The following is a 24,889-nucleotide window of genomic DNA, read 5'->3' as shown; positions in this document are numbered from 1 at the left end:
CATTTACGTTTGGCACTTCAGGTATATTATGATCATGCTAATACTTTGTCAATATAAATATAATATAAAATCAAATATAAAATCAAATAGGCTATCAAATACAAAAAGAGTGAGTGGTGCTGTACTCTACTTGTCTGTACTGTACTGTACTGTACTGTACTGTACTGTACTGTACTGTACTGTACTGTACTGTACTGTACTGTACAAGCCCTCCTACCTGGCCTGTGTGTGTCTCTTAGTGTTAGGCTGTGCAACAGTGACACTTGGTGGTGATGAAGAAACGCTATATAACGCTATTTTCGTGCTGCACCCAGACACACACACACACACACACACACACACACACACACACACACACACACACACACACACACACACACACACACACACACACACACACACACACAGCTGTCTATAGGAGTGGTTGCACCACTCAATAAATATTCTACTAGCCTATTGATACTTTTTCTTGGGTAAAAACCCCTATGGGTAAAACCAGAGCCATAGGGGTAAAACATCTGTTACTCAGTACCTCTTAGTCTAGCACCAGCCACCACTGACTGACTACACAGTGATACCAGTTACCAGACCAGAGAGTGATGATAGCATATTTATGATACCCTTGATACAGAGATGATGAGCGATACAGAGATGAGATTGTAGAGCGGCTGTTTTGGCGATCGACCCCGTCGTACGCCGAAGAAGCTGCCCGCAGTGCAGAGTGCAGACCCCTCCCCCCTGCTGGCGGTTCCACTTTATTGCCTTTCTCGTCTTTCCCGCTTCTGCGCATCTCGAGCGGTCGGCAGCTACTAGCTAGCAGTTAGCTTTAGCCCCCCGTGCTGCTCTTCTCCCGTCCCTCCGCACACAGCAGCATGTCTGAGTACGGCGCTTTAGCAACTAACGGGGCCGGTGCTGGGATCAAGAAGGATGCCTTTGCGGATGCTGTGCAGCGAGCCAGACAGGTAAACGCCAAATGGTTATTGTCGGTTCATGATGGAAGATTGAGTCGCACTCGGTGAATGGAAGCTAGCCTAGCTGGTTGGCTGGCTCGGCTTGGTTGGGTTTACTATACACATCATCCATCGCCAAGTACTAGCTTTGCCTGCCCAGCACGCTCGACGCGCCTAGACACTAGTAGCGCCGCTAGCGCGTTAGCTAACCAAGTAGCGTTAGCACAATCTTAGTTGGCTAGCTCGATACTAGTCGCAATGGTCGCAAGGCCCCAAGGTTAGCATGGCACTTAGCCGAAGCGACGGCCACGAAGTCGCGGTGCAGTGTTCGCTTTATGCTGTAAACAGCAATGTTCTATATCGAATCTTAACCGCTAAATATTGTTTTTGTTTTACTGTAGTTGGCAATTATCACAAATTAAAACGCATATAGCCTAGGTTCGGTAAGGTAAATCAGTTATGGTCACGATTACGGCAAAACATCTAACCTGACCCACATCTCACGCAGATTGGATATTACAAACCAATTTTTTGGATCATTAATCAACTAGCGAGATTATATCAATGTCGATTACTACCATGTTATACGCGCTCTTAACACACCATTTAACTCGATAAACACTCCCAGCGGATTTAATTTGATCGTATGTCGTCTAAATCTAAATGATCAGTAGTACCAAGGACCAAGGTGATGCCAGCCAGCCAGGTAGTATTACAACAGCCTGGGATTAATGTGCACTTACTTTAATGGTGAAACAAATCCAAATGCTTAAAGCCCTTTCAGATTTTACTGTGGTTAAGGGCTTGATTTTTCATCCTTAGTCATTAAGATAAGATCTGTTGATTTTGACCAGAAGCAATTCACCAATGATGATGATCCACTTTATCTATGTATAGTTCAGCTGAATTCTGAATTAAAGGGTTTATCTTATAACTACTGCTCGTCATGAGCTCTGCTCTCTGCTTATAACTTAAGATAATTCAATTGGTTTAGTAAGTCTCTCTCTGATCCTGCTGATATTAGATGGATGAATTAAAGTCTCATAAGTCATTCATTGTGAATTGTATATTACAAATGTTGGTTTCTCTTGTTTCAGATTGCAGCAAAAATAGGTGGAGATGCTGTCCCGCAAATGAGCAATAATGGAGGCACTGAGAGTTACGCATTCACGGCACAGAAACGATCGCTTGAAGATGCAGGTTTGGAAATGTAGATGACATTAAGACAATGTTGCTCACGTTTAGAAATAACAATACATTTATCTACATGTTTCCTTTTTTTTTCTCTCTTTTTTTCCAGATCAGCCAGACGCTAAGAAGTTAGCATCACAGAGTGACAGAGATTCTGCATTGTGTAGGTTAAATGCACCCCCACCATTACTAGAATACACTCAAATGTCCAAAGTTTTCATCACTAACGGATTCTACTTCCCTTCCAGCAATTGAAGCTCAGCTTGCTGCCCTTTCACAACAGAGGTACACTACCAACTATACTCACTTTCAGAAATCTACTCTATTGCTGAACTACAAGCTCACAATGTGTTGGGAGCTTGTAGGTCATTGACTGTCTCAAAATAGGAATACCACGTTGAACGTGGGTAACATATAGGATAATGGTGCCCAATTAAAAACTCTGGCATGAGGTACTCATGCCCCAATGAATCTTTTCTCAATCCCTGTCTTTGCAGTGGAGGCAGACCTCCCAACATGACTGTCACTGAAGAGTACCGGGTGCCTGACGGCATGGTTGGTCTCAGTGAGTACACGCACAGACTGCACACACATTCTTTGACCACATGTACTTTCTCATGACATTAGCTGTAAGTAGTGTTTCACTCGCGTACGAGTTCACACGTGTCTAAAGCCTAACCAGTTCCTTGTGGTGTCTTCAGTCATTGGTCGAGGGGGAGAGCAGATAAATAAGATTCAACAGGATTCAGGTTGCAAGGTCCAGATTGCACCAGGTGAGTTTTGTGGTGAGTTAACTATTCCTTAAAACTTACTTTTGTGTATGTGATTAATGTATGCACCAGCTACTGTGAATAATGGGTCAATTGTTTATGTCTTTACATGGTTACATAGGCAGGACTTTTATTGAATGTTTTATGACTTAATCATGCTACAAAAGGATGCAGTGCATTGAGAACCAGCCTGCTTGCTATCTCAAATTCTCAAAAAATGTGTAGTTCCAGACTAGCATGCTACTGAACCATAAAGAAGGAAGCTGCATTTGAATGGCCAAATGAATTGGACAGTTAAAAAAGAAATGTTAACTTTCCATGCTTACGCTGAAGTTTTACCATTACATTTTCTGTATTGTTTGTTTTTGTGCTTGTATATACTGTATATTATATTTTGCTTGTATATATGTCTGATCAAGTGTTCTGCTGAGTGAGTATTCCAACAAGACAAACGCTTGGATTAAATTTAGTATGTATTTCTTCTCCTAGACAGTGGGGGTCTCCCAGAGAGATGTGTCTCTCTCACAGGCAGTGCTGATGCCATACTGTAAGTTTTCTTCATCACACTCAAATTGAACACACATAGTTTCTTTTTCTTATGGATGCATCAGTAGAATCTGTATTGGTGTCTGCTAATGCAGTTGTTCCCAAAATGTATATTGTAAAATGAAAGTTCATTTAACTCAGAGTTACAGACCCATAAGGGTCCATTTGATTCCTAACTATAATTTAGCTGGGGACCCCCTGGAACTCCCTCAAGGACCCCTGGGAGTCCCCGGACCCCACTTTAAGAACCGTGGTGCTAATGCATACAAACTCTAACTGTGCTCATGGAGAGTATGTCAATAGGCTGTGTTCATTAAAGCTGATCCAAATAGTTTGAAGCCAAAAAAATCTTTAAAGATCAGCTCTAGTATTTCCTACTGTATAAAATGTTCTGCAAAATGTTAAGATTTTACTGTAATTCATTCAGCTGAAGGTTGTTTTAAAATGCATTATAATAATTTGGTCGAATTCATTAATCTACCTATTTAAAGCGGTCATGCATCTATTGTGATCATGACTAGATGGCATCTGGGATAAAAAAGTAACCGATGCACCACGTGAGCTTATAGATCTGCTCTTTTGTTGTTTTCTTATTGATATCAAATTGTTTGATAAAATGTTGTTCATTCTTTATTTTCCTTAATTCTTCTCTCCCTTTTGATTCCATTTCCTCCCAGACAAGCCAAAAGGTTTCTGGATGAGATAGTATCTAGAGGACGTGGCACTCCACCCACTTTCCAAGATTCATCCAATGGGCAGCCACGGTCCATGCAGGAGATGATGATCCCTGCTGGCAAGGCTGGTCTCATCATTGGCAAGGGAGGAGAGACCATTAAACAGCTGCAGGTGACAATAACGGGGTTGCTTACGATGACCTTAACAAATCATGAGGTGACTTGCTGTCACGTATAGACCGATTCAGAAAAGGGGCTCATGGTCACAGGCAACGTATTTCCTGTAGGCGGAGACGACATATCTGCGGTTTTCCCCGCACCTTCTACTACAGTGAATGGAAAAGTGACTGATGTTAGTCTGCCTCAAATGTTACTCTTTTACCTACTTTTTACTAACATTACAAAGATGCCCAGAACGTCGGGATGAACCTGTGTAGTTTATGGCTGCTCCAACAGTAGTGGCAACATAAAAATAAATAAAACGGAATGTCAAAATATCTGAGACCAGAGCCATATAGTAATGGTTGAGACAAAGCAGTGAAAGGTCCTGAAAGATACATAACGTCAGTCTTACCCAATACCAAATCTTTCTGTTTTAGGAACACAAGGCTGCTGTACTTTATACCTCATACTTTAATGCTTAAAGTGAGCGCCTTCTAGGGGGTGCGTGACATGAAAAGGCTAATGGTGGTGCTATGTTTTAAATATATTTTGCCTATATGGCAAGTATATGCAGAATATAGCCTATGCTGCATATATATGCCATACCAGGTTCATATTATGTGCATATATGTGGATAAATATGAAATATATGTCTATATAGCGTATGCAATTTATATTTAAAGGGTGGGGTCCATGGCCAAAAAGGTTTGGGAACCATTGTGCTAGACCCAAAACAGGTTGTTTGAACTGATTTTGTAATGTATTTAAAATTGTATTGATTTTTTACTTTCAAGTACATTGGCTGGAGACAATTTAGTTAATGTCTGTAATCTTAATATACCCATCGCTGCTACTTTACAGGAGCGCGCTGGAGTAAAGATGATTCTGATTCAAGATGCCTCCCAGCCACCCAACATCGACAAACCCCTACGCATCATTGGAGATCCATACAAAGTGCAGGTACAACAAATTATACGAAGGAAACGGGAGTGTCCGATTTAGTTTTTAGTCTTTATTCCCTTACTGACTTATCTTTGTCGTGCTGTTTTTGCAGCAAGCAATGGACATGGTGAATGACATTCTACGAGAGAGGGACCATGGCAACTTTGGCGATAGGAATGAATTTGGATCTAGGATGGGAGGGGGAGGTGGAGGTGGCGGTGGTGGCGGCGGCATAGAGGTAAGCTAGATGTATGCATGTTTGTCAATGGAATTTAAATCTAAAAGGCTCACATGGAGTAGATTGCATTACAATGCATGCTCCTGAAAGTGATCAAATATTTTAGAAGTCCTGACTGGTGAATACGTGATGAACCTTGAGAATTGCATTTTAACTGTTGGGGTCACGTGACTGTGACTGGGTGCTGTCCCTATAGGTACCTGTACCCCGACACTCTGTGGGAGTTGTAATTGGTCGAAATGGAGAAATGATCAAGAAGATCCAGAATGATGCTGGAGTCAAGATACAATTCAAACCCGGTTAGTCTTCTCGACAGTTTAATATTGAAATTATTAATCTTCTACCGTCTCTTGTCGTTAATTTCTATTACCGGTACCTTAATTGTCTCAAATTCCTTACAGATGATGGTCAAGGCCCTGAAAAGATCGCCAACATTATGGGTCCTCCAGACAGATGTGCACATGCTGCCTCCATCATCAATGAACTGCTACAGAGCATACGTGTACGAGAGGAAGGTGGCCAGGGGGTTAGTATAATGTGTATATAGCAGTAGATGGTTCACCTGATGTAAACCCATACCATTACAAGAGGCTTGGTGTCCTTCACTTTGTGTGCCCACGCAAAACTTTCAAAAGATCACTTTCACCTAGAAACGCCATTCACACTTATAATTCTGTGGAGACACATGCTGGAACTTTTTTCTTTGTGATGTTTTATAGTTTCTGAGTTATGTAACTTAAACGCCCAATGCATTTTCAATGGCAAAAAAATAAATATATACGGTATATATTCTTTCAAAGACATCCACAAATGTCTTGGGCACAGCACATGCGGTAATACCAAAGACGTCCACAGACGTCTTGGGCACAAGATGTGTTAAGCGGTACTAATCTAATCTAGTAGAGTCTGTGGAAGAAAATAAAAAAACGAAACTATATTTTGGTTTTGAAATATTGTGTGCTGCTTATGACCTCTCTGATCTGGTCATGCAAATCTAAATGAATAACCACGCACAACCGTGTCTAGGGCCATTGATTGCAAAACTATGGGCAGTCTGATATGCTACAAATGTCGCATAAATTTATCATGTCCTGACGAAGACCTCTGGCTGCACACTAGAACTACTAGCTAGTATGCAGTGTAATCTTTTAGTTTTTTCTTAAGATGTGGCCAGCATCTCAACAATAAGGTTGTTCCAAGTTTAGACCGCAAGTCTCAATCTGAAAAATGTAATTTCTAATTGGCTATTGAAGATTCCCAGGCTGCACCTAATCCTGATCTAATGGTTCTATCCCAGGGTCCCCCAGGGCCACCCGGTGACATGTCACCCGGTGGACGAGGTCGAGGGAGGGGCCCAGGGAACTGGGGCCCACCGGGAGGAGAGATGACCTTCTCTATCCCTGCTCACAAATGCGGCCTCGTAATTGGCAGAGGCGGGGAGAATGTCAAGTCCATCAACCAACAGACGGGTGCATTTGTAGAGATCTCTCGTCAGCCACCGCCTAATGGTGACCCCAACTTCAAGCTGTTCACTATCCGTGGGTCCCCGCAACAGATCGACCACGCCAAGCAGCTTATAGAAGAGAAGATAGAGGTAAACGCATGCATGGATATGGGAAACGCAGTGGGATTTAAAGGTCCTACAACATGAAATTCAACTTTTCTCCTTTTTTCTTTCACCCCGTTCACCTAATACCCAATTTTGGGTTTCAGGCTTTCTCATATTTGGGCTTTTATGTACAGTGGTCTCACAACAGGCCAACTGATTTGTCGCTACTTGTGATGTCATAGTTATCTCCCTACTTTGTATAATTCCTCCCTCTCTTCAGTTCCACATTTGCATAAATTATTACATCATGAATCGGCATACATGAGTTAAGCTCCTGAAGTGATCAGGAAAAATGTAAATATGAATCCGTGGCTCATCTCGTTGCTTTGGTCTTAGGCTCCCTTGTGTCCAGTGGGTCCGGGTCCTGGTCCAGGGGGACCAGGGGGTCCCATGGGCCCCTATAATCCCAATCCATACAATGCAGGACCTCCTGGAGGACCTCCACAGTAAGTACAAGCACCGATGAACAGTAAAGTTCCAATGACTTCAGCACATGCCATTACAAGCAACAATTATTTACATTGTGAAATGGTTACAAACAAGTGTGATACTATTCTAACTCTAGACTGGTCTACAAGTAAAATAGCTGCCTGGGGAAAAAAGAGACGTACAAGTAATTAACCCATTTAGGCCTGACCTCGAAATTTAAAAAAAAAATCTTCTAAATCCTCCAGTTTTCTGAAATAAATATTTTCACGATTTTTCGAAAATAGCAGACCTACAAGCTCGTAGCACGCCACCGAGTGGCGCGCTACGAGCTTGTAGATCTGCTATTTTTCAATAGCTAAATTATAACATGTTTAAAACACAAAGGGGTTGCCCAAAATGGGCATGAAATTCTTATCCTTCACCATCTCTCCTTCAATCCTTTCCTCTTTATAGCGGTGGTGCACCACCTGGTGGTCACCAATACTCTCCACAAGGCTGGGGAAATACTTACCAACCACAGTGGCAAGCTCCAGCACCACACGATCCCAGTGAGTACATTGTTTTTCCCACTTGACTCGTATTTCCAAAAGAGCTGCAAACTTATTGCAAATAAATGATTGTGATAATCATAGATAATCAGACATTGTATGTTTGTTTTTTTACATGATACTATTGTTGTGGGCATTCTGTGCAAAGTGTAATACAGAATAGTTATCAACATGACTATTTTCCCGTACAGTAGGAATTTTAAATGAAATGTCATGGTACTCGAGCAATTGGCTAAAACTATAAGATTCCGGGGGTTTTTGTGGCTTTCTTTGGCGTCATCTACTCTTCTTAATTTGTCTTTTCCTCCCCTCCCAGATAAGGCGGCAGCAGACCCAAATGCAGCTTGGGCAGCATACTATGCGCAATACTATGGTCAGCAGCCAGGGGGTGCTATGCCAGGCCAGGCTCCTGGAGCTCCTGCAGCAGCAGCGCCAGGGGACCACCAGGGCCATGCAGCGCAGGCGGCTGGTGGTCAGCCAGACTATACTAAAGCCTGGGAGGAATACTACAAGAAAATGGGCATGAGTAAGTCTGATCTGTTAACCCATTCTGACCTGAGATCAGATTCATACGAGGTTTCCGCCGGACACACACTGGTCTTGCAAAACCATTACAATAGTCCAGGAAGGCATGAAACGTCATATCAAAGATGCATAATATCAGACATGGTGCAATTTGGTCATTATCCTTGGAGGATTAGACTGATTGCACTTAAATGAAATCAAGCATTTTGTTAAAACACAGGTTCATATGGCGATGAGGAAACCACTTAACTCCATTGAGGTTTTTGTTCCATAAATCAATGTTATTGAACACCCTTTACATTTGTGTGTTGGTTAAAAGAATATCGAACCAATGGAAAGTATTAAAGTGCTTCAGACAAAACTTTAACTCCATTGGACCCTCAAACTGTCTGCTGAAACTACCTCCACTACCTCTCCCCTCTCATGCAAGTATTTGACAATATATAAAGTCACAACACCAACTTTGATGCAGTATTGCTTCAAATATTTTCTAAATATAAGGTTTTTTGAAAAATGAACATTTTGGAGTTGAGTGGTTTGTTCCCGACAGCAGAGATATACAAAGTACCTAGATCGAAGAGCTGACAAATCATTTAACCCATACATAGGCTAGCATGTTTGAGTAGATGGTGCGCTGTGATTGGTCAGTCGCTGTGATTGACGGCCTAACCTTAACCTCTGTAAAGCTAGTGGTTGGGTGTTTCCAAGGACCCGGAAGAATGACGGAATCCGCTGAAGATACCATGCGAGCCATACATAGACATCCCTTGCTATCTAGATGGGTATATGGGTTATCTCTTTGAAGGTTAAGCCCCTCGTGTCTCGAAGAGCGATAACTGGTTTCCAATTGTGGTTGAGATATTTCAGAGCATAATGGAATGAATGAGTGCCTTTTGTATTTTAGTTGTCCTGTTCTCATGTATTTTCTATTCTCTGTCCAGCCCAGCCTGGTGGAGCAGCAGCAGCAACGGCGGCTCCAGGAACAGCTGCAACAGCGGGCGGTGCAGCCCCAGCCGGGGGCCAGCCGGACTACAGCGCTGCCTGGGCAGAGTACTACAGACAGCAGGCCGCCTACTATGGACAGGCAGGCCAGGCCCCGGGACAGGCTGCCACTCCACAGCAGGGTCATCAGGTAGGACAGCCCTCAATATCGTCGCTGTAGTGTTGAGTGGAAACTTCATATCTCAAACGGTCTTCATTAAAAAAAACGCCATTGTAGATATTATTTAGTCACAAACTTGTTTAATAGATTATATATTCATTGGTTGAATATTTATAAATGTCCACCGACTTGCCACACTTAATTTTCACTTGCAAATTTAACCGATCACAGAGCCTCACGACGCCCCATTGTACTGTGTTGTGAGCTACTTTTGTGTTACGATGTGATATGACAAAGTAGGGCGCTATAAAAACAAAGTTTCTACCCGATGACTATATGAACATATTTAAAACATGCATGATTTCCCATGCAGAGCACTACAGACCTTGCCTATTGGCTCGTTCCTGCAGTAACGCAGGCATGGCATTGACGGTAAATCACACCCTCGAGTGTAATATTGCGATTACGCAATGGTGACCCGTAAAAAAATATCTTTTTCATTTTGCAGCCACTACGACCGAACATGTCCAAAGAAATCGCTAGTCTAGCAACCCTCTCGGGAGAGCAGTTCGGTTTTTGTTTTGATTAGGTGTTCCATCAAACTCGGCTAGATGGCTATTTCAACAATCAAATTGCTACCTTGAAACAATCTGTGTAATTTACAACATGTCTGTCCTGTCATTTATTACAGGGCCAGTGAATCGGAGAGATTGTCTTTCATTTGGATGATCTATTTTAAGGACTATGATGGTTCTCTGGACTCACGCTTCCATCATGACTTTCTGTTCTGTAAAGGTTTTTTTTTTTTCCTCTTTTGGATCGCCACTGAACCTTCATTTTATTCAACCATCCTGGCATCTACAATGTGCTTTCCCTTGTCCTCCATTTCTTTCTGTATCAGTATTGAAGAGGTGGAAGTTTTCTGCAAGAATTCAAAAAAAGGAGCAAGGCATCAAACGTGCTTGACTCTACTCCAGTCCCATCTAACCCAAAGTTATTGGTGTAATTGCTTGGATGAATTGAACAATTATTTTTTATTTTTCTTTGTGAAGAAAATAACTTTTACACTCACACTCAACAAGCTAGTACTGGTATTGTTTAGCAGCACTACTAAAAGTTTGTAAAATACTTTTTTTCTTTTTTCTTTTTTTACTTTGTTTTTAAAAAAGTCTTCTTTTTAATTATTATCCAACAATTCTGTTCGGACATTCCCAGTGTTTACGGTGCAGATATTTTGTACCTGCTAAAATTTCAGACTTTTACCCTCCCATCAGCAATGCGCATGGCAGGATATTGAAAGTGGTTCCGTCTGTGAACGGAACTAATGGAATGATGGGTGGGAATGATCAATAGGATGCCCCCCAGAGATAATTACCTTTTGGGTCAAAATGACATAATCGATCATGTCTCAGGTACGGAAAATAATCAATGAAACGCATCTGGGGTGCAAGCTCTGCCCACATCGACATCTCTTGCTATGAAACGCCTTGTTCTCTTTAGGGCACCCTACTAGTCATTCCCACCTACATTTATGAGAATCCCGAATTCCGTTAAGACAGACACACACGGAATACAACACACCAAACCTCATCTTTATGTTCTTGAGATATGACTTATGTACTTTTGACCACTTAAACCCAGCCTACTGATCATTCCCACTGAGTTTCATGACATTCTGCCCATCAATCAAATCCCAAGTTTGCTTATTCAGACACATGCAGACAGTAGAAATGATTGTGTCCCAACTCCTGCCATGAATTACTGAAGTTGGGTTAACATGCTTTTCTGTGGGCACGGTATTGAAAGTCACCATTTCTGTGCCCATCTGTTTTTGTTAATGGACATACACTGAGGAGATATTACCAAGGTGTTGCGTAGCAAGAGATTGGAGCCGGCAGGGTTTGAACCCCTTGTGCATTTCATTTTCCTGTTATTGTAAAGGGGTTAAATGTGTACTGTATGCTACTGAATAGAAAAATGTGTGAAAGTTGGCTAAGACACTAACATGACCTTTGTGTCAGGTGTGTTTGTGTGTGTGTATGATGTCATTGGGTAGAACTCATGGCCCTCTCTTTCCGTTCAGTTTTATGGTTGAAAGACTTGTTTGATTTAGTTAAATGTCATGTTATTGTATGCTGTTTTTTTTTTACTGCTTGTTTTTTAAAACTTAAACAATAAAACCACATTAAAATGGGTATTTCCTCTGGCTGTTTTACACATATACATAGTACCTCATGTTTGAGAATTGTTAGATAACAAACTAACACTTCTCAATGAAATAATTTGATACTTGATGCTGAATGTGTTTAAGTGCCGATTTGTTAAAAAGTTATTCTAATGTGACTTGTTAATCGTGTATGAGGTTCGTAATTGGTTAAATGTATTTTAAAAACTTGTTCTCAACGTGGGGTCCTGAAACCTTCCGTTGTTCTACAGTACATGTCATAGATCATACATAGAGGTATGACTATAATGGAATTCTGGATGAAATTACCATATTGGACCAACTCCTCTAAATGTATTTAGATTGGGGTCCCAGAGAAAATGAAATGTATGTTTTATATTATCAAATTTATATATATATTATCAAATTGGTAGACATTGAAATTAAAGATGGAGAGAAACCCCAAACACTGAGAAACCATAGTAATAAAGGAGAAACTTGTCTAAGGACCACTTCCTGTCTCCCTCACCTTTTGGGTTTGATTGACGGGCCTCCGAGCCAATGAAAGAGTGGCTATATTGTGACCGTGAGCCAATCGGGAGGGCCTTGTATGTATGGACAGAAAACAGTTTCAGAGTGGGAGATGGCGCCCAGCTCGAAATCTGAGAAGGACGACAACAAACAGAAAACGCAAAGAAAGCATAAAGACCATGTCGTCAAGCTTCTCACGCGTGGAAAGGTATGGGGCAAACGACGAAGTCTTTGCGGTGTGTAAGAAAGACGCGACGAGACGAGAGAACAGTATGAATAATTGCTGTACGAGTTTCTTATTGCAAGCCTTCTGTCCTTACCTGGGGCTAGCCAGGCTAGCCGGCTAATTAATTAGCAGCATATAACTTCAAGGCCATCGTCCGAACGTCCATTAGTTCACTGTGGGTTCGCCCAAACCGTTAGTAAGGTAATTAATTAGTGACAGGGAATGTTTGAACTATATTACGCTCTCTGTCTACGTTGCCTTAGTTTGCTACTTCTAGCTAACCTGTTAGCCACCAAGCTGGCAGACCCATCATACTGTTCATACACACTGAATAGAACTGACTGGTTGATGTTAGCTTAAAAGCTTAGCTAGCGAGTGACATGGATGTTGGTGACATTAGGCTGCAGATAACCAGTCGGATCCACTGGAGAATTTTCTTCATCCATAATCATTTGTTACTGAGTGACTTCTAAGTAAACATACAGCAAACCTATATGTTTTATGCCACTGTTGGTCTGTGAAGGGTTGTTGAAGGATATTGTGTGTCCATGCAGATGTCAGAGTCTCATGCCCATTGCCCACATATCATTGACCAGAGTTGTTGGTTTCAGTGACTGTCATTCCATCCTACAGTGCATCTCTCATGGCTCACTCTTTCCACGTGTTCCACAGCTGTCAGGCCAGTTTTCACAACGCCTTTTCAGGAAACTACCACCCCGTGTGTGTGTCCCCTTGAAGAACATAGTCAGCGAAGAGTTTCTTAGAGCAGGGTAAGTGTGTGTGTGTGTGTGTGTGTGTGTGTGTGTGTGTGTGTGTGTGTGTGTGTGTGTTCTAATGGAAAATACCAGTTGATTACTGGCTTTATATGCCAGTGGGAACGGGTGATTTAATTAGCATGGGGTTTCCCAGAGTGGCCAGACCTACTTTGACTTCATAACGGTCCTATCTTGGCCTTACATGAAGCATTGCTAACTTCAGGTATGGTATAAAAAAACAAATGAGCAATTTAACTAATTTGTGGGTTTTTTCTCTGACATAATGTGCATGGAAATCAGAAATTCAGAAGCGTAAGTGCCATAAAATATCTGCTGTATAGCATTAAACAGTTTAATTGGAACTATTTGATAAATCAAGAAGGTCATGTGTCATAGAGCATTACCTTGATGTGCTTATGAGCCTGCTAGTAGTCACCATTGTTCCACTGACTGTCTTTATTATGTGGTACCTGGTGCCTGTGTTACTAAAAATGCACAACGTCACCCCTCTGTTTCCAGACACATTTTTCTTGGGTTTACCAAATGTGGCCGCTACGTTCTATCGTACACCAGTGACTGGGGAGAGGACGATGATTTCTCTTTCTATACCTACCATCTGTATTGGTGGGAGTTTAACTTGCACAGCAGACTTAAACAGGTAATCTATTTTATTTTTGCAAGATAGAACTCAAGCATTCTTTCAAATTTGAGGGTTCTTAAGACAACATTTTTAGATGAGTGCGTGTGATAAATATAACACAGAGGGGACGTACTAACTTGAGAGAGAATGTCCTGCTGAATTGTATTTTAGTACTACTGGCATGTCCCTTTTCTCATATGCTTGCCTCTCTTTTTCCCCCTGTCTTTCTATCCAGGTCCATCATGTGCGGCTATTTGCAGGGGAGGACATCTACAGTGACCTGTATCTTACTGTGTGTGAGTGGCCCAATGATGACTCCAAAATTGTCATCTTTGGCTTCAAGTAAGAGAAAACACCCGTTTCATACTCAACAACTGTCCAGTAAAGAAAATGCAATTATTTGTGTCTGTGGATTGGCAACTAATATGAGGGAGATAACATTTCACACCAACATTTCGCTGCTTTTACTTGTTACGACTGTAGGTCGCAGATTACTATGAAAACCTGCAAAACAGTCGATCCGTCCGTCACCATATATGGCCGTCAGTCTGTGATGCCTCATGAAACGTCACCATATATGGCCGTCTCCATAAATTAAGATCACGACACTGACCTCATCAAACCCTGGATAGCCATACATGGAGAAGACTGGATCTTCACCTAGATCTGCATATATGGAGCCGTTCAGCAACATCTGTTCTCAAACCATTAGATCTCCATATATGGAGCTGACCTGTTCTGACATTCCATATGTTGATCCTTCCCCACTACACCCGTCCTTCCTCTTTGATGTCTTCCTAGACGGTCCCGCCCCAAAGTTATTAGTGCAGCTGCGCCCGGCAGCCGGCAAAAACGACAGTTCTCAACAGTCCCGAAAATTAAGGCCTGAGCCCTCATCAAACCCTGTACACTCAAGACACTATCCCGGCTGCCACCCTTAGATCTCCATATATGGAGCTGACCTGTTCTGACATTCCATATGTTGATCAGACCTCATCAAACCCTGTACACTCAAGACACGCTCCATATTCAGTATTTTAGTTGTGACGTGAGCGCCCCCTCCAGAGTTACTTCCGGGTCCTACTTTTGTGTCGCTTTTGTTATACTGTGACGCTCCGTCGGACTAAATCTGAGACGAAAACAACCACGAAAGTCTCCTTTTACCGCTTTCCTCTCAACAACGAAGCTGCTGCTCTCTCAAATCTGGCTGTGACAGGCCGTCTGCCCCACACGGAATACTATCGCCATTTCATTTCATTGTGTCAACTAAATCCTCATTAATTGCAAACTAGATTGAACATACTCAAGCCGGCACACATTCTAAATATGCCCCCGAAATATTGTACTGAGCAAATGGACTGTTACCACCTTCAATAATAATGATGATAATAGTCTTTATTGTCTCCACATCATATATTTTCTTTGTCATGGACACAACATTAATAATTCTACTCTAGTTGGAAGCATTAAGACCCATTTTAACCCTCAATGGCTTCTTTTCTGCATTGTAAAAAGATTCGCGTGTTTAGATATTCTATTTACAATGAATGCCAAAGTGCCAGTGCTCGCCCAGCAATCTGCCGTCACCCAGACGGATGCATGCACACTGCACACGCCCTCGCCCTCAGGGCGTCTTACTGGTGTAAGTAAGTGACAAATAAAACCCTTTTTGATAATTGCTTGCCCCTCTCTGCCTCCAGTGCACGCAGCACCAGCACACCTCTGATTCACCTGATGATGAGCGATGAGAACAACAGAGACATCTACATCACCATTGCTTCTAAGCCTCCTTCTAAATCCTGCTCTCGCTGCTGTCCTGTCCCCTCAGCCACGACCATACGCACAGGTAAACCACACACTAGGCAGTCATCTCTGTTTACCTGTTGTCATTGTCTGAGATGGCCATTGACTCACCCTTAACATTATATTATGACTCTTTCACTTTCAGATAAAATAAACATTAAAAAAAGAAAATGGTAAAAGTAATGGAATAATCATGGCCCTCTCACACATTAGAATGGACATTCTAATGTTTGAAGGATCTGTGATTTTTCTTTTTTATGTTTATTTTATTTGAAAGTGAATTATCCCTTTAATAAATACAGATGTTTGTGACTTCATCATGCTGCAGAGGCTACTAAGCTGGCACCTGATGTGACCTGTTACTGTTATCAGCAACAGGTCAGCATGAAGTGAAGTATTGTTATAAATGTGTCTATCTCTGTGCTGTCTGTCCAGGTGGTGAGTGTCTGGAGCATGGCTATGTGCTCAACAGCAGGTACCAGGTGGTTTACCCCTTCCCCACCTTCCAGCCAGCCTTCCAGCTGAAAAAAGACCAGGTCATCCTGTTAAACACCAGCTACTCACTGATGGCCTGTGGCATCGCCCTCTGCACGGGTAACACACACGCACACGTGTATTAGTGATGTACTTGTCTTCAGGCTGCATAATAGTCCGGCAGCCGAGGTGGACGGGTGGGAAATTTGGTATATAGTCTTTTTTTATTGGCCTAAAATATTGCCTATATACAAAAATGTCAAACTTTCCTTTTGCTTTAAGTAGCATGTGACATGTAAAACTAAGGGGTTTTCATGATTCTGAATCCATTCCAAGCATTAGTTTTGCACAAAATACACTCCTTGGGCTAAAAACGGACATGACAAATGTGATGAGGTCAGCACATTTTGGGCACATTTGGGCTGCTTTTAGCCCAAGGAGTGTATTTTATGCAAAACTAATGCTTGGAATGGATTCAGAATCATGAAAAACTCCTAGTTTGACACATGTCACATGCTACTTAAAGGACAACAGGAGTTGTTGTGAATATTGGCAATATCTGTGTGGCCACTGCACAGTGCACAGGTCCATCATAATTTACAATTCAAGTTTCTCATGTATATATTTTGTTTCTCCTGCAGGTGAACAGAGCCAGTCATCTCAGATACTGTACACCAAGAGAGCAGCTCCATCATCAGGTCAACCCTCTGCTTCCACCTCCATCTCGTCCCCTCCATCTTCCTCTTCTACTTCCACACTACCTCAGGGGTCCCCCGAAGGCAGACATCCGTCCAACAGACCAGGGCCGTCCCCCTTGTCTCCTGGCCAGGCTCAGGCGGCCGCACGGGCCAGGGAGTTTGCTGCCGACCTCTTCCGACGGGCACAGGGAGGAGCAAGGGACACAGAGGGAGGAGCAAGGGACACAGAGAGGGATGGAGAGAGGAGGGCACCAGATGGTGACACAGGGAGAAGAGATGCAGGGCGAGTCCCAGAGGACAGAGGGACAAGTGGCGAGACACAAGTCGAGGAGAAGGAGGACGAGGGAGAGGAGGACTGTAAAGGGAGGAGGGAGAAGGAGGGGAGGCGGACGGGTTTACCACAGCCTTCAACATCAGGAGCCGGGAGCCAGGCTTCTTTGCCCCCCCACTCGGAGCAGGTGATGTCGCCGGCTGCCTCGTCCTCATCTTCGTCCCCGCCAACCCCACCCTCATCCTCGTCTCAAGACGCAAGTCTCAGCGAGCCAGGCTATGTCAACTACACCCGCCTACACTACCGCCTCCCACAGCCAGGGGCAGCAGAGCAAGATGCTGGAGGTAAGGGGTGTGTGTGGGGGAGAAAGGAGACGACTGAGCAATGGCGCCGGTGGCCTAGTCATAGACATATAAACGTAGACGCCTCTTCCGGGCCGTCTGTATCTCAACGGAAGGCAACATGGAGGCAACGGCGATGCGTGATTGCTTTGGCAAGCTTTCCCGAGATTCCTTGCGAAGCATAGGGGAAGCAAAATGGAAGAATGGTAGGCAAATCGGAGGCACATGCCTTCAAGATTTCGCTTGACTTCCTCCTCCTGTTGCAGACGGGTCGCTCCAACGAACTGCAGAGACCAATGAGGCATCTATATGTTTTAATATCTATGGGCCTACTGGTTAAGGCTCGTACCATGATAGGCTCTGATGCAGCCTGACAGCCAGATGTGGATTTGATTCCCCAGCCTGACAGATCGTTGCTGCGTGTAATTCCCAGACTCTTTCCCTGGGCCCTGTCATATCTCCACTGTACTATAAATACAAGGCAGAAAAGCCTTCATATATATATATATAGTATATGAAAGAAGAAGGAGAGAAAGTCAGGCAATCAGAGGTTGTCTTAGGCTAGCTATTCTGTATCCGTCTAGGGCTAGGCTTTGTGGATGATGAGGGTGGTGGTGTGTCTGTCTAGGTTATGTGGGTGATAGGGTGCCGTTTAGGCTATCTGCTATAAAAATGAATGGCAGTTCTCTGGGACATCACAGTTCTTGTATCTCAATATTGCCAAATATGGGTATCCCCCAACAAAGTTGATCACCCCATGCACAGACAGAAAGGTACAGACGGTCCAACCGAATTCCCACTCAGCACAACATATCCCTGGGTCATCGGCGACACACATGGCAAGTTTGAAGTCGATTGGCTAGACGGTGTCTGCGTTATGCCCTGGACAGATGCACAGTACACACCCACAGGTTTTGGGAATTAGTAGATGGATATAACATTAGAGTGAATGCAGTGAAAGGCAAGCGATTAGTGCCTTTAAAATATATATATATATATTTGGCCATTTTGACCTTTTTTATTTGGATAGTACAATATAGATCGACAGGAAACAACTTAAAGGTGAGAGACAGGGTGTGACATGCAGCAAAGGTCGTCGGGTCAGTCCCTCAGCTTAATTTATGCTCTGCAGCAAGAAGGTGCTGTGCGCAGGGAACGGCTGAGAATAGCTGACTTATTTAAACTGTCAAGTTTCCTGAGTTTTGACACCAATGTGTTATTAAACGGCAAATGTCAAATACTGATTTCTATTCAATATATTTGGCAATGTTTTTTTATATAATGTTTTTACCCCCCTCATACCCCCATTTGAGAAAAGGTGATGTTGCTCTGTGTCTGTCTAGGTTATGTGGATGATAAGGTGCAGCTGCCATTCACTGTCACAGATCTGAAGGGAAGGAACCTGCAGTTGGTCACTGGTTCACATAACGGACAGGTGTGTGTTTGTTTCAAAACATCTCTGCACTTAAAGGAATACGATACTGTTGATTCTGTATGTCTCGTCATACATATATGCTCCAAGCTATACTAAGCTATACTATCACACTACTATATCATACTAACAATATAGTAATAAAGTATCATTGAGATATATATATATATACTGCAGGTAACATTTAGGTCTCAAATTACCTCATATATTCTTTATAGGAAATTAGGAATCTAAATCAATGTTGCGTACACAACATTTTTAACTAGAACAAGTGCTCCTCAGAGCACAGGTCTCTGCCAGGTCAGGTAGGTTATTGTGGCGTTTATAACAGGCCAATGTGAAAAGGTTGCCATGTCTTCTTAGGCCTTTCACAGCAATCTTTGTTCCAAAATTAGACCTGCTAGTGGCACTTTAACAGGCCAATTTGAGAAAAGTGACATTTGTTCCTTGGCCTAGTGGGAATTTTGTTCCTGCTAACTTTGGAAGCCAATCTTAGCCAATTGGGATAGAATATGGGAATTTGGACAGCTCCGTGGTGATCACATGACTATCTGAGGTGTACAGATTTGCGTGATGGTTGCGCTATGACAGGCCCATCTGAAAAAGTCCACTCTGTGTGTGCACAGTTTGGCAGCGACGGGGCCATCAATGCCTGAGATTAGCTGTACACGATGGATGGATGGATGGGGTGCAAAACATGATCTCCGCCAGGCCGAAGACAATAAAAATTTTAATTCTGGGAACTTTTATTGGGTAGAACAATGGCTAAAATGGTTCAGAGATATTATGGGTGAAATGTCCCTTCACAGTAGGGAACGGGTGTAGTTTCTTTGTGTAGGACTAGGAGGCTGTATGACAGTATGTATGATTTTGTCTCGGATGATGTTGGAGAGCTGTGATGTCTGCCATCTATTGCAGAGTGTGTGTGTGGAGCAGTTGACACTGGACTTTGAGTATCTTATAAATGAGGTGATCAGGAGTGATGCTGCCTGGGCCCCTCAGTTCTGCTCCTTCAGCGACTATGATGTTGTTATACTGGAGGTAAACTAATACGCACACAAATACTGTTTATACTCTGTGTGTGTGTGTGTGTGTGTGTGTGTGTGTGTGTGTACATATATATACATATACACACTATTGTACACACTATATATTATTAAAAGTAGTTTGTGTATTAGGTGTGTCCTGAGACCAACAAGGTGATGATCAACATTGGCCTGCTTTTGTTGGCCTTTTCCAACTCTGAAGAGGAGCACTGCAGGTACCTCACCTCACCCTACTGTTTAACACTTTGCACAGAGAAGATTAGTTGATGAGAACAGTTTGGTTGCACTGCATTTGGAGTTATTTACAGTCATTGTTTAAGTTTATTTGCTACTTTGCCATTATTTCATGTTTACAATTCACTGCCGGTGATGGAAATCTCCGTCAAGTCTAAACCGACGCTTCACAGATGATGACTTAGATCTCAGTCATGTGGCCTTCAGTGGTTTATGATAGATTGCGCTCTTCGCCAATGTATGAATGGTTCTAGGTTGCCAAGCAAACGGATACAACCAGAAATTAACCGCAATCTATCGTCAACCATGTATCGTATCGCTGTTAAAATACACGCCTATTGTCTTCCATTACCTCTTGATAGCTTTATTTGGCCCTGGTCATCTGTATGGTACATTACTCTGTTCTGCAATCCTCTCTAGGTGTTGACGCATTCTCTTTGTCACCAGGCCCAACACTTACCACTCCAACCTGCAGGTCAGCTGGGACCTTAACACTGGCATGTGTTGTACCATTGGGGTCGGTGACCTCACAGAAGTCAAAGGTCAAACGAGGTGAGCACCATAGAACAAAGCGGAGATCCGGGCACACTCGATGTTAAAAAGGAGGAAAACTTTATTGAACCGACATGTTTCGACCTATACGGTCTTCATCAGGGCTAACAAAACACAGAACATGGGTGGCACACGAAAATGAACTAAAGTGCTTTTATAGGGTACACCCGTGTGAAGTGAGTGGTGCAACTCCATGTGGGGGTCCCCGGAACATCAATAGACTAGTATTACAAATAAAAAACAACAGTGCTATCGGTGTGCAAGTAACGTACTCGGATGTGTGCCCTCCTACCGGTGACACCGTGACATGCCTATTGTCAACTTTGCTGCACTCTATCTTTGCCAAACCCGGGATTTGTCGGGTTTCGTTAATGTCTATTAATCGAGAATGAATACTATTTATTTACAGTGTGCTAGCTGTTTTTAGTATCCGTTGCTAGCCAGTAGTAGCAGTACCGATGGCTCCCATGGTGTGTGACGTCATCGGAAATCCAAAGACACTGTGCACAGACTGCACACGCACGATCTTTAGCGGATAGGCTCTATGCACAGCAACAATTTTGTGAAGAACGCACACAGGAGCAATGCTTTTTATGTGAATTCAACAAGAACGGGGGGGGGGGGGGGGGGGGGGTGGGTGGTTATGAAATCAGAAATCATTTGAGCCTGCATATTTTGCGCGGAAATATATACGATTATGGACCCCCACATAATCTGCGCAACTTGGCTGATTATGAATGCATTGAATTTGAATTATTTCTGCACAGACTAAATTGGTTTCTTTATTGGCCTTTCTTGGATGAGATTGATACTGTGTGTGTATACCAGGGTTCCCTAATTAGTTTTCCCCAAGGGCCAAATTCTGGTCTATTCAAATTTCAACCGAGGAAGAATTGAAGCCAAATTGACATGCTGGCCGATCATTGGTACTGCAGCTGGGTCCACGCATGTGAACGAGCGATACAATGGAGCTCGTACTCATTATCGGCGGTGCTCTTTTATGATGTTGCTAGGCCCCAAATATGCCTATAGGTATAGATGTGCGTGTCCTTTTTGACTGTTTGTTCAGCCTCCTCTACTACCCAAATATGCCGCACCCATCACTTTTACAACCCGGAAGAAGGGGTGAAAAGGGAATATGTGCTGGGTGAGCAACTCCATGCAAGTGGATGGGAGGGAATTTCCGGTGCCATGTCTATTATTTTTTAACTATGGGTCTATTAGGTTGAGCATCGGAGCCCATGAGACCACTCAGTTTTGAGGCGCCCAATCTAATTCAAGGTCACTCTCTCTTCCCCACTCAGTGGAAGTGTTTGGAGTTCTTACAGGAAGTCCTGTGTGAATACAGTGATGAAGTGGCTAGTTCCTGAGAACAGCTCCCGCTACATCAACCGCATGACTAATGAAGCTCTGCACAAAGGTGAGTTTACACACACAAACACACACACACACAATGTCACACACACATTTAACATCTTTATTTGCATTCACATTTTACAAGAAGTTCTTGAACACAAACAATAGTGGATGCGCAAACTTGAAAAAACTCTACAAGTGCTTCAGGATACAGATCACGGGTACAGAAAGCATCGCCTTCTCCATATATGGCAATTATTGCAGACACTGAACAGAATTTTGCCGATGCCTTAGCTCTCGGCTTGGGCATGCCTGCAATCTGCAGGCCCCTCACAACTGATTTATGGACATTACCGAGGCTTCCAAATATGAACACAAGTAGTTTACATTTGTAGCCAAGCTGTATAATAGCTGGTACTTAAGCACCTTAGTAATGCCTCTTCCAGACTGGTCAAATGTACATGCCACTTCAGAAATGGTCACTTCTCTACTGTCCTCATCAACAACAACAATATCTGGTGTATTAGCTGTGACATCTGAGAAGGCATCATTTTCATTATTGTGCATGAACATGGCAGTTGAAACACGTGAGTGCTTATACATTTTGGCCGATGATGAAACATATGAACTTATGTCCTTAGCTAATAGGTCAACAATTCTGTCATGCCTAGCAATGTACATTCCCTTATATACATAGCAGCCATTAAGAATATGTGACAGTGTTTCTGTTTAGTTTAGTTTAGTTTATTTAGGATCCCCATTAGCTGTTACACCTGGCAACAGCTATTCTTCCTGGGGTCCTCACAGAATAATATACATACAAAAATTGAAATAAGAACAACATTACAGATATCACAAAATAAATACATTAAAGCATAACAACCATGCAACAACCGTGCATTCACTCTAGATTACATTAAAATAAACAGAATTACAATTTACCATATATATATAAAAAGTCCTTCAGTCTTTTCTTAAAATGCCTTTTACCCTTAATTTATGTAATGCATACTGGTAGAGAGTTCCAGAAAGTCATTGCCCTGTACATGACTGTATTCTTCATTGCTTCAGTTCTTGGCTTAGGCACTGTAAATCGACCCATTGCAACATGTCTGGTATTATGTATATGTCTATCGCTGGTATAATGAATATTTTTATATAAGCATTTTGGTTTTTTATTTGAACAAATGTTCCTAAAAAATCCAGCCAGACTGGCAGCTAATCTCTGCTCCACCAACAGCCATGACAGCTTCTGATGATTTAACAGTGTACTAGATCTAGTATTGCAGTTCAGGGCAAAGCGAGCTGCCTAAACTGGAGTGTGGTCATGGTGCAGACAATGAGGAGGAAACGTGTTAGGGTACCACAGAGAGAGATTGAGTGGTTGGAAGGACCTGTAATCTGGCTTTGACTGTAAAGGTCACACACACACACACACACACACACACACACACACACACACACACATACATTCTGATTGAAGGGTTTGTAGTGATAATGAAGATGTGTGATTCAACCCCCCCCCCCCCCCCCCCCCCCCCCCCCCCTTTGCTCTGATTTGTAGGCTCTTCCCTGCAAGTGTTGGCAGACAGTGACCGATGCACCTGGATTGTGTTATGAAGGAGTGATCATTTGCATAATATCATAACATAAGAGTAAAAAATAAATAAAAAGAACGAAAAGAAAAGATACACATACACTGCCTCATCTTAAGTGCAGAATGTAACTTTCTTCAGCAAACCTAATATTTCTCATTTTGATAGTTTGTTATTTCACCTGATTGAGCAAAATATAGTTAAGATTTGGAGACGATTTGTTTCCTTTCCAAGTTTTCAGTTGTTTTGTAATTGTGTACTGTATTACATAACTGCGTCTGTCAACCAAGAGCTGGACTGAACAAATGTTTTTTTTATACATAAATGTGTGCAGTTACACTCGTGTGAGCGTGTCTTCTGTGTATTTCACTGTGTGCAACTCTGAATTTCATCGAGCACGAGTGTCTGTCAGGGTGAGTGTGTGTATTGTGCATGTTTTATTATATGAAGGTGTGGTCTCAGAGATTCTGCTGGTCCTGGACTGCTCTGGACTGGTTCAGTCCTATACAAAGTACCTGGACTTCTCTGGACTGGTTCAGTCCTATACAAGGTACACGGAGGAGAATGACCCAATTACCCATTGCTACCCACACCAGCAAGCTGTATGGTCATGGGATATTTTTTTATAAAATAAAATGTTGAAATAGTTTGACCGTTTCTGGTTTACTTTTTCCTGAACTGTGTGGAGTGACATTTTGGCATATTGTGAACAGTATCTATGGTTGATGCCTAATGGCAAGAATGCAACACACACATAATACCAGTGTGGTGTTCTCATGTGTTTATAGCTATCTAGCTATATATCTCGTGTTGTGTTTATAGCAGACTCCTCACTCAAATGTGCACTTGCAGTTTGGGGCAACTCCAAAGCAAACTCCACATGTCCCAACATTTTATTTGCCTGCCATAGTGTCAAACTCTTACCCCTGTGTTGGATCGGTGGTTAGACTGGCATATTTACCGATATGACAAATAAGGGCCGATTTGATTTTCCGATACAGTATCGGGACATCTCTAATTACAACATTTTTTGCCCAGTCACTATGCTGCACCTGGGATGTTCCTTTTTTATTGACGCCAAGTTT

At 42.6% G+C, this 24,889-nt stretch overlaps 2 protein-coding genes across 3 annotated transcripts; both read left to right on the top strand.

Annotated features, from left to right (window-relative positions):
- The first annotated feature begins 818 nt into the window (after positions 1-818).
- On the top strand, positions 819-11,881 carry khsrp (KH-type splicing regulatory protein). 2 transcript variants are annotated; one of them, XM_083766159.1, is made up of 18 exons: positions 819-962; positions 2,048-2,150; positions 2,251-2,304; positions 2,390-2,426; positions 2,639-2,706; positions 2,843-2,914; positions 3,401-3,458; positions 4,135-4,303; positions 5,155-5,253; positions 5,348-5,473; positions 5,670-5,772; positions 5,875-5,999; positions 6,771-7,067; positions 7,419-7,528; positions 7,965-8,059; positions 8,376-8,585; positions 9,526-9,716; positions 10,378-11,881. In XM_083766159.1, the coding sequence occupies exons 1-18, from the start codon at positions 873-875 to the stop codon at positions 10,384-10,386; spliced, it is 2,016 nt and encodes a 671-aa protein (XP_083622285.1). In that variant the 5' UTR covers positions 819-872; the 3' UTR covers positions 10,387-11,881. The 2 variants fall into 2 exon arrangements, with proteins under 2 accessions (XP_083622285.1, XP_083622284.1); XM_083766158.1 differs by having other exon boundaries at positions 2,843-2,926.
- A 596-nt stretch (positions 11,882-12,477) lies between these two features.
- Positions 12,478-24,444, top strand: dcaf15 (DDB1 and CUL4 associated factor 15). Its single transcript, XM_083764798.1, has 13 exons — positions 12,478-12,589; positions 13,280-13,377; positions 13,882-14,020; positions 14,238-14,344; positions 15,703-15,848; positions 16,241-16,399; positions 16,921-17,592; positions 18,933-19,024; positions 19,940-20,062; positions 20,200-20,282; positions 20,749-20,853; positions 22,158-22,273; positions 23,774-24,444. The coding sequence occupies exons 1-13, from the start codon at positions 12,494-12,496 to the stop codon at positions 23,827-23,829; spliced, it is 1,992 nt and encodes a 663-aa protein (XP_083620924.1). The 5' UTR covers positions 12,478-12,493; the 3' UTR covers positions 23,830-24,444.
- The last annotated feature ends 445 nt before the right edge of the window (positions 24,445-24,889 follow it).

Source organism: Protomyctophum parallelum (assembly GCF_964188405.1).
Source record: "Protomyctophum parallelum genome assembly, chromosome: 5".
In the NCBI taxonomy this organism is placed as follows: Eukaryota; Metazoa; Chordata; class Actinopteri; order Myctophiformes; family Myctophidae; genus Protomyctophum; species Protomyctophum parallelum.
Note: the sequence above shows the minus strand (reverse complement) of the source record. Positions and strands in the feature narration are given on the sequence as shown.

Bases quoted from the DNA above. Each gene is read 5' to 3' on its own strand.
- dcaf15 (XM_083764798.1), top strand. From the start codon at position 12,494: ATGGCGCCCAGCTCGAAATCTGAGAAGGACGACAACAAACAGAAAACG. The intron at 13,378-13,881 runs GTAAGTGTGTGT...CTCTGTTTCCAG, and splicing joins GAAGAGTTTCTTAGAGCAGG to ACACATTTTTCTTGGGTTTA. The intron at 20,063-20,199 runs GTAAACTAATAC...TTTGTGTATTAG, and splicing joins ATGATGTTGTTATACTGGAG to GTGTGTCCTGAGACCAACAA.
- khsrp (XM_083766158.1), top strand. From the start codon at position 873: ATGTCTGAGTACGGCGCTTTAGCAACTAACGGGGCCGGTGCTGGGATC. The intron at 3,459-4,134 runs GTAAGTTTTCTT...ATTTCCTCCCAG, and splicing joins GGCAGTGCTGATGCCATACT to ACAAGCCAAAAGGTTTCTGG. The intron at 4,304-5,154 runs GTGACAATAACG...GCTACTTTACAG, and splicing joins AGACCATTAAACAGCTGCAG to GAGCGCGCTGGAGTAAAGAT.